Source organism: Galeopterus variegatus, unplaced genomic scaffold (assembly GCF_000696425.1).
Source record: "Galeopterus variegatus unplaced genomic scaffold, G_variegatus-3.0.2 Scaffold1725, whole genome shotgun sequence".
In the NCBI taxonomy this organism is placed as follows: Eukaryota; Metazoa; Chordata; class Mammalia; order Dermoptera; family Cynocephalidae; genus Galeopterus; species Galeopterus variegatus.
The window spans coordinates 14,557-23,433 of record NW_007727836.1 but is presented as its reverse complement, the minus strand read 5'-3'; the positions used below and the strand labels follow the sequence as shown (position 1 = coordinate 23,433).

Here is an 8,877-nt window from a genome sequence, read left to right as displayed (position 1 = left end):
CGCGGTGGGCGCGGCCTGCGGGTGGGCGGGGCCGGGTGGGCGGGGCCTGAGGAGAGCGGGTGCAGGCTAATGGAGGTTAGGCAGGGCCGGGGCAGGATGAAGAGGGCGGGAGAAGCCAGAGGGGTGGGCGGGGCCTCATGGACTGTATGGAAGGGACTGGGAATACAGTAGTTGGAAATGGTGGGCGCGGCCTTTGGAGAGATGGGCAGGGCTTGGGGGGGTATTCAGGAGGCTGGGCCTGGAGATAGAGACTGGGAAAGGGGCGGGGCCTGAGGTTCTCATTGAGAGAAGGTGCAGCTCAGCAGGTGGGGATCAAGTTGAGGTCTGCTTGCATTTCTTGGGGTGAGTGGCGAAAAATTGGGAGGGGTTTTCAGGGAGCTGCGGGAGACTTAAGGAAGAAGGGTCTGGAGAACGGAGAATGTTGAAAAGATGTAGGGAAATGAGTTATTTTGGGGGGGGAGATCTGTGGGGTTCGAAGAGAGGCAGAGTCTGGGGGAGGGTGTCTGGGATGGTCGTGGGCGAGAGCGTGAATGTCTAGAAGTTGATGAGAGTTGAGCCTGAGGGTTCAGAGAAGGTGCGCTCCGGGCCAGCGGTAAACCGACTGGTGGTCTTATGGTCCCAGGAGACGGACTCTGCCCATGGTGCCCCCCGCGGCCCGGGAGGACCGGGCTTCGTCGTCCCGGGAGCGCTCCACCTCACGTGGCCGCGGCGCTGCCCGCTCCTCATCCCGGGAGAGTGGCCGCGGAAGCCGCGGTCGGGGCCGCCCTGCTCGACCCTCACCCTCGCCCACAGGTCTTGTGACACCCCGCCCCGCCCGGCCCTGGGGGGAGGCGGAATGGACTAGTGCTGTGAAGGCCTGGTCCTGTGACCCTAGCCTTCTCTCCACACTTCCCCACACTGTCCTAGGTGGTCGTGCACTGCGTTTCGACCCCACAGCCTTTGTAAAAGCCAAAGAAAAGAAGCAGAGGGAAATCAGGATGAAGTTAGTGCCCAGTTCCCTGCTCTTATTCCTGTCCCTGTCCCTCTTACCTGTGCCCACTTCCTTGCCACCTGGCCCACTCCCTTATCTCTCCCTGCCTCCCATCTGTCTCCATCACCTGTCACCTGCTCTATTTCTCCCCTTCCTCCCGCCTGCTTCTCACCTGACCCCTCACCTGCTCTGCTTACTTGTCTTTCCAACACCCACCCAGTCTGTGTCCCTGCATGCTTCTTCCCCTCCTAAGTCCTGTGACTTCACTTGGGCCACCGGTTCTGGCTGTGACCCTTAAGGGCGGAGCGAGGCCCTACCCCGCGTTAGTTGGGCGCACAAGCAGGCGTCTCCTTTCCTGTTTCCCAGGCAACAGCAGCAGCAGCGGAACCGATTGGGCAGTGGAGGAAGTGGGGACGGTCCGTCCATCTCCTGGTCTCGCCAGACCCGGCCCCCTGCCGCCGTGACTGGCCGAGGGGACGCAGCTAACCGCTCCCGAAATCGCAGCTCCTCGGGTAACTGGTCTGGAGCTCAGGGCTGGCGGGCGGGCTGGGCACGACTGGCATGTGCGGGGAGGCTCAAACCCTCCGTCTCCCTCTAGTGGACAGTTTCCGCAGCCGCTGCTCATCTGCCAGCTCCTGCAGCGAGTTCGAGGATTTCTCTGAGTCGCTCTCCAGAGGGTAAAACTTGGACTGTGGGAAGTGACCACCTCGAAAGTGTCTGGGGAGACTGGAAACATTCTCTTGCAGGGAAATTGGGTGATGGAGATGGGGGTCTTTAAACCACGAAGGTGGGTGCGGTGGGAGGTACCAAAGGGTTCCCCACCATTGGTCCCTGATTATTACTTCCTCTCAGCATTCGCCACCGAGGGAAGCCTCCCAGCCCCACGCCCTGGAGTGGGTCCAAGACGGTGAGTGTAGAGGTAGCATTAATCCACTGCAAGCCAGCCGTCCCCATTTCCCATGATTCCATCCTGGGGATCAGGTTGCAGAGGCGACTGAAATGCCTCTGAAAACGGTGTTATGAGACCATTGGATTGGAGGGGGAGATAATGGTGCTGTTTAAACAGCACATGATGCTGTTTAAGGCTCTGGCCTCAAACTGCTAGGTCATAAAACCTGGCTCCTCCTCCTACCACCTGTGTGACTCAGTTTATCAGTTAAATGGGGATGGTAATGGTATCACCTCAGAAGGTTCTTGTGAGGACATGAAGAGGTGGTTTTGCATATAATGAGTGTCGAGTAGTGTCAGTCCTTATTTTTCCTGAGGTCTTTTATTTTTTATTATTTTTTTTAATAAAGATGACCGGTAAGGGGATCTTAACCCTTGACTTGGTGTTGTCAGCACCACGCTCAGCCAGCGAGCTAACTGGCCATCCCTATGTGGGATCCGAACCCGGGGCCTTGGTGTTATCAGCACCGCACTCTCCCGAGTGAGCCATGGGCTGGCCCCTGAGGTCTTTTAGACTCAGAATTTCTAGTGGGATTTGGGGGGCATGAATAGAGTGAGGGTGCCTGACACCCTTTCTGACTTCCCCATCACCAGAAGTCCACCTCTCTGGAATGCAGCCACCATCAGAGACGCCTGGCCAATTCAGGGGGCTGGGTCCCCATCAAAGGTGAGACTAGGACTCCACGTATCCCCTTCCCTCACTAGCCCAAGAACCCAGTGGGATGGTAATGAGGGCAGCGAAGCTACCTGCTTCCCAGCCCCCTACACCCACATCTGTTCTCACAGAGTACAGCTCAGACCACCAGGCAGCTGACATGGCCGAAATAGATGCCCGCCTGAAGGCCTTGCAGGAATATATGAACAGATTGGATACCCGGTCCTGACCATGGACAGGGGGTACTTCTCCTCTATCCCTCCCTTCTGGTGTTCCTGGGGTCTCTGGTGTGTGAGGCCCTGACCCTGCCCTCTCCCCAGACAATGCAAGCTGGGAGGGAGGATATGTGCATTTTGTAAATAAACATATTTGCCCTTGGGACCCCTCAGCTTATGACTGAAGAGAATGGAGTGGGGAGAAATGAAGGGGATTGGAGGGGGTATAATTAGGACCTGCGTGTATGTCTGGAAATGTCTATGACTGGGAGGCAGATTGGGGTTCAGCCTCAGGAAAAACTCCCACCCTCTAAAGCAAGGTAAGGGGGGACCTGAGGAGTTGGTAGTGCAGAGATTCTGCATGGGATGTCTTTGGCTGTGTGGTGGGGAAGGGATGTCTTACCGCATGGTTTACTGCCTGGGGGGGATATCCTGAGCTGCTGTCTGTGACATTCAGGCTGACTTGGTGCTGATTCCTGGGCTCTGACCTGAGACCTCTGGGTTCTGAGCTGTGATGTTGCTTTCGAGCTGGGATCTCCGGGGTCTTGGTTCAGGGTCGGGGCCTCTGGGTTCTGAGCACCAGTGAGGACAGAGTGCTGGGAAGAGGGGATGGCTGGGGTCTTGTAGGGGGTAGGGAAGGGGGGCGGGTGGTGGGACCTGCTCAGGAGCACAGGTTGAGCTGCACCTTTATTGGAGGAAGGGGCAGTGGGGCTTCTGGCCATGGGGGGAGAAGAGTGGGAGGCCAACAAGCAGGGCCTCACTCTCGGTAGCGGTTCCACTTCTGGATGATTTCATAGAGCCGGTCACCTGGAGAGAGTGTCTGCTGTACATCCCGGTGTCCTTTGATTTCGTAGTTGGAGCTCAGGGCTCCCCGAGCTAAGCCGCAGTCCAGCAGATTCTGGGCTGCCCGGAGGGCCCGGGGTGGGGGTGTCCGCTCTAGGGAAGACAAAGGTAGGAGTTAGGCTAGGGCTTCCTCGAAGGGCAGAGGTAGTGTGGGGTAGTGAGTATGACTGAGCTGGACTTAACCTCTTTGTGCCTCAGTTTCCTCATCCATGAAAGGAGAGAGTAATGGCACCTACCCATAGGGCAGTGGGAGGGTAAAATGAGTTACTTTATATAAAACCCACAAAAGGTGCCTGGGACAGAGTGAGCCCTTAGGAAGCACTGCCTGTTAAAATGATTATTGCTTGCTTATTCTCCCTACTCTGCCCTCAGGCCTCTGGCTCCTACCCACAACAATAGCTAACATTTATTAAGCACTTCTTAGGTGCCATGGAGTGTCCTAAGGATTTTTATATAGATCAACTAACCTTCACTCCCATTCTGTGGTTGAAAATGACCCCATTTATCCAAAGGAGGAAATAGGCTGGCCGATTAGCTCAGCTGGTTAGAGGGAGGCCTTGTAACACAAAGGTCAAAGGTTTGGTTCCCCATGCCAGCCAGCTGCCCCCGCAAAAAGCAAAGGAGGAAATGAGGCTCAGGAAATGGAGTCACTTGCCTGAGGTCACAGAGCTTGGGAGATGGCAGAACCTCTCAACCACCACCTGCCGTGTAGCACCATCCCTCAGGCCCCATGTCAGCCCCCTATCCTGATGGGCTGGACAGCTACTCACCCATGTAGTTGCCCATGAAAGTGATGCCAATCGACATGGGGTTCCAGGTGGGACCTGTGTGGTCACCCTTGATGTCCCAGCCCCGGCCCTCATACACGAGTCCGTCTTCTCCAATCAGGAAGCTGTGTGGGTGGGTGGGGAGCTTGATGAGTGAGGGAGGACTTCCTGGGGGAGGACTCCTTCTCCCTCCTCCACTTCCCTGCTCCTGTTCTGCTGTGCACACACAATTTCCCCAACATCCCCCTTCTCATCTTCTAATTTCCACAATAATAGCAATGACTGTTGCCATTCATTGAGCTCCTGCTATGTGCCAAGCACAGCTCTGCCTGTATATTTTTTCATCCTCACAGCAATCCTGAGTCACTAGCACCCCCATCAGAGAGGTGGAATCACCTGCCCAAGGTCACACAGCGGGTCAGGGGTAGTCAGGGTTTTCATCCAGGTCTCCATGCCTCCCACCCACGTGACATTATTCCTTGCTCTCTCCTGCCTCCCTGGAGGATTTGTTCAACTCTTGCTTTGCTGAATCCTCACACGACAACCCTCTGAGGTAGGTACTGTTGTCATCTCCATTTTAAGCTGAAGGAGCAGAGACTCAGTGATGTTATTGGCACAAGGTTCTGCTCCCAGAGACCCCTGCCTCTCAGAGCTCTGCCCTGGTCCTAACCTGCTTCTTGCCCTCAGGGTGCACTTGGGTGACAGGATCAGGGACGCAAGGATGTGGTCACAACCAGATATAGACCCTGGAGCTCCAGCATCTGCCTCTGAGGTTTCCAGTCCTGGCAGCAGGTCCTTAAGACTTGCCCATTCAACCCGTCTTGACTGATCGAGTCCAGGCACATTGGAGTTAACTAGGAGATCAGCATCTAGAATCTGCCTAAGCCATCTGATTCATAGGGTCACTAATGATACACAGAATGTTGGAACTTCCAAATCTCCAGTCTGGAATCTGCCATTTAGGAAGCCAGCTCACAGAATATGGCTCTGAGGAGACTGGAAATACAATAGTGCCACTAGCTGCCAGGACTGGGCCGGTTATGACCTTGCCACATTCTGGCCCCTGGCACAGGGGGTTGGCACTCCCTGTGTATTTGTTACATGGATGCATCTAATTTAAACCTAAACTACCATCATCAGGTGGGTACAGTCAAGAGCCCCATTTACAGGTGAAGAAACTGAGGCTCAGAGACAACATGACATGACAAGGAAGGGGGTTCAGAATGTTAGAATCAGACTGTGAATACTAAAAGCTGAGAAACATAATTCAGTCTGCTTTTCTATAAGCTAACTTAGGCCAGAGACTGCAGAGAAAGACCAGAGGCTTGGGTCTTCATGAGAACACCTGAGAATTGGAGTGGCTGACTCTTGGAAACAAATCTTCAGGTTGGAGCCTTTGAAGAGCTGGGGATACCCTTGGAGGCTTCTAGATTTCTCTAAGTGTGGTCTACTGAAACAGTTTTTAGGGGTGGGCCCTAGGAACGTGCATTTCCAGCATTCTCCAGACAGTTCTGATGCTTACCTAGGGGTGAGGACTGTAGGGTTCAAATGTTCCCTCTAGCTGTGGAAATCCTCATGCGGGACCCCATCCTATTACACTGAAGAGGGTGCTGGTGGGCATGGGCCCTGAGGCCGATCTAACCAACCCCCTTGCCCCAAGCCTGCTACTGCTCCCACCCACCTACAGTTGATTCTCCCCACAGTAGCCAGAGGGAGCCTTTTATACTTAAGTCAGCCTGCGTTCCTCCTGTGCTCAGAGCCCTCCGTGGCTCCCCTCTCAGTAAAAACCAGAGTCCTCATTGTGGTCCACCAGGCCCTGCATGATCTGCTTCCTGCCGACCCCTCACTTCTCACTTCATACCACCTCCCCCAGCTGTGTCCGGCCACTCTTAGTGACATGACCCACTCACTCAGCCTCATAGCGTTTGACCTGTATCCTGTTTACTACACCCCTTAACACCCCCCCCCCCGAGCCAACCCAAAGCCACTGTCTCAGGGAGGCCTTCTTTCCTCACCCCACCTTTCAAAAGGAGCCTGTGTGGGTCTGGCCCCAGCTTCTGAGGTCACTCTCAATCACCGTTCCTTTGATCCATCACTTCCGTCACCATCTGAATTCATCTTGTTGACTTTGCTTATTTCTTTCATGTTTCTCCCTGCTAGTCTTTAAACCCCATAAGGCTAGAGTTGCACTGTAAATGGCTGTGTCTCCATTCCAGCTTCCCACATGCTGCCTGGCACATTTTAATTGTAGATGCCTAATGGCAGTAGCCCATTGATTTTTGGGCTCCCACTACATGCCAGGCAGTGTCCTAGGTGCTTGATATGTATTGGCTTGTTTAATGATCAGGTGGGCCACAATCCCGCTGACTTTGCAGAGGAGGAAGCTGAAGCTGAGAGGACCTACCCTGGGTCTCAGCCAGCAATAAGCTGAGTTGGCACTGGAACCTGGCCCCATGCTTAATCAGCACCAGACTTTAGGAAGGAACTCTAATACAGGGAACACCTTGGTGTGTGTTAGGCAGAGCCTGCCCCCTCCTCTGGGGAGTAAGGCTTGCCCTTCAGTCCTTTCCCGCTCCTCATAGCATTTTTGTGCTGCCTGAATCTGCCCAGCGCTATCTGGTGACCCTGGGTAGAAAACAAGACCCCGCAAGATTCAGTAAGCTGCCCAGAGTGTCAGCTGGCGGCTTCAGAACCTGGCCTAGAGCTGGGTCCCGCTATCTCATGCCTGCACTCCCTGGCCGCCTCCAGTCCCTAGTGCAGCCTTTGCCTGTTCTCCACACTCACTTGTAGCCCACGTCGCACCAGCCCAGCGTCTGCGAATGGTAGTGCTGCACGTTCCGGACCTGCTGCTGGCACAAGGCTGGAGTGTTGCAGGTGCTGCCCGCCGTGTGCGACACCACCACGTAGCGCACGGGTAGTTTCAGGTGCTGGGAGCACTTGGATGCCAAGGCCCTCCACTCGCTCCGGGGCACGACGAGGGTGCAGGAGGCCGGCTCTTCTGTGTTCCGAGCCGCTCCGAGTCGGAGGAGGGCGAGGAAGGCGCAGGCGAGCAGCGCACGGCGGCCGGGCATGGCTGGGAGCGCGCGCAGGGAGGGCTGAGAGCCGCAGCGGCCAGGCCTCCTTTATGTGCTGGGGCTGAGCGGCTGGGAGGTTCTTGCTTCACGCCACCGAGAGGCTTCCGGGCCGGTCGCCCGGGCCCCCGGACTCAGCTTCCCTTTCTTCTCTGGCGGGGCTGGAACAGGGTGTGGTGTGGTCGGGGTCTGGAAGGCCCAGGGCCCGGATCCCTGCCCTGCAACTTGCACCGGAGAGGACCCCTGGCATTGGCACATCTTCCTGCAGGGACTGAGGTAACAACGGTTCCCATTTTTTAAACACTTCCTTCTTCCAGGTCCACTCCGGACTCCATTTAACCCTTGCAGCAAACTGAAAAGGTGAGTACTGGGAAGTGCATTTCACGGCGGAGTAAACCGGGGTTGAGACGGAGGAAGTCAGCTGCTGAGACGCGAGCCGCGCAGAGCCTGGTGGTCCAGGGCCCGAGTCGGAGCCAGGCTGCCTGCGCTGGAATTCTGCCACTTTCTAGTGTGTGATCTCCAGTAACCTCTACGTGTCTCAGTTGTCCCCCTTTGTAGTATGGGTATGATAATATGAGGTACCCAACTCGTGGGGTCGATGAGGGATTAAATGGGTTGACAAGGGTAGGGCCTTTCGAAGATGTCTGGCTCATAGCGCCACTTAAGTGCCACTGGGACTCAAACTCAAGCCGACCGTTGGTAGTAAGCAGCATGCTTTTTATGGCTGCCACTCGCTGCATTCTGGAGAGGAGGGCATCTGAGGTCCGGAGAGGGGCAGCCATTTGCCTAGGGCCACTGAGTGTGTTGGGATCACCTGCTGGGACAGAAGGCTTTCCTGGGGCCTCTGTTCTACCCAGGCCCCCTTTCCCACACCTTCCTAGACCACACGGGGAGTTCAGGGCAGACTTCTTTTCCTTTTTTCCTTCCACTCTAGAAAATCATAAAAGTAACACATGCTAGCTGCAACAAGTTGAACTGACAGAAAATGTTATTGACCTGGGCAATATATCTAATTTATTTTTCATAATAGTTGAACAATATTTCATGGTATAGGTTCACCATTGTTGATGTAATCTTTTCTTTTTCTTTTTCTTTTTTTTTTTTTGCGGCTGGCATGGGGATCTGAACCTGTGACCTTGGTGTAATAAGGCTGTACTCTAACCAACTGAGCTAACTAGCCAGCTCAATCTTTTCTTTTTTGAAGGATTTTCAGTTTTTTACCTTATGTTACACAAAATATTCTTGAGCATACAACCCTGCACACTGGACTTGTTAGGTCAAAGAATGCACATATTTAATAGATATTACCTGATCATTTTCCCCAAAAGGCTGTTAACAATTCATATTTTCACCAGTAATGTATTGGAACCTCCTTTTCCCCACCCCAGAAGTGGGTGTTATCACTTCT

At 54.5% G+C, this 8,877-nt stretch overlaps 2 protein-coding genes across 2 annotated transcripts in view; one reads left to right on the top strand and one right to left on the bottom strand.

Moving 5' to 3' along the window:
* CCDC61 (coiled-coil domain containing 61) overlaps positions 1–2,961 on the top strand; it is a 13,527-nt gene extending 10,566 nt beyond the window's left edge. Inside the window, 7 exon segments of the mRNA XM_008578584.1 lie at positions 550–792; positions 907–986; positions 1,347–1,482; positions 1,569–1,647; positions 1,823–1,877; positions 2,513–2,585; positions 2,705–2,961. Coding sequence (XP_008576806.1) covers positions 550–792; positions 907–986; positions 1,347–1,482; positions 1,569–1,647; positions 1,823–1,877; positions 2,513–2,585; positions 2,705–2,802 — 764 coding nt within the window. The 3' untranslated portion in view covers positions 2,803–2,961.
* Positions 2,962–3,456: 495 nt separating this feature from the next.
* Positions 3,457–8,614, bottom strand: PGLYRP1 (peptidoglycan recognition protein 1). The gene is made up of 3 exons (XM_008578583.1): positions 7,183–8,614; positions 4,402–4,523; positions 3,457–3,724 (listed from the first exon to the last, which is right to left on the bottom strand). The coding sequence occupies exons 1-3, from the start codon at positions 7,467–7,469 to the stop codon at positions 3,546–3,548; spliced, it is 588 nt and encodes a 195-aa protein (XP_008576805.1). The 5' UTR covers positions 7,470–8,614; the 3' UTR covers positions 3,457–3,545.
* Positions 8,615–8,877: the final 263 nt, after the last annotated feature.

Excerpts from the sequence above, each read along its gene's own strand:
- PGLYRP1 (XM_008578583.1), bottom strand. The coding sequence starts at position 7,469 with ATGCCCGGCCGCCGTGCGCTGCTCGCCTGCGCCTTCCTCGCCCTCCTC. Across the intron at positions 4,524-7,182 it reads TGGTGCGACGTGGGCTACAA|CTTCCTGATTGGAGAAGACG; the intron begins GTGAGTGTGGAG and ends CCACCCACACAG. Across the intron at positions 3,725-4,401 it reads TTTCATGGGCAACTACATGG|AGCGGACACCCCCACCCCGG; the intron begins GTGAGTAGCTGT and ends TGTCTTCCCTAG.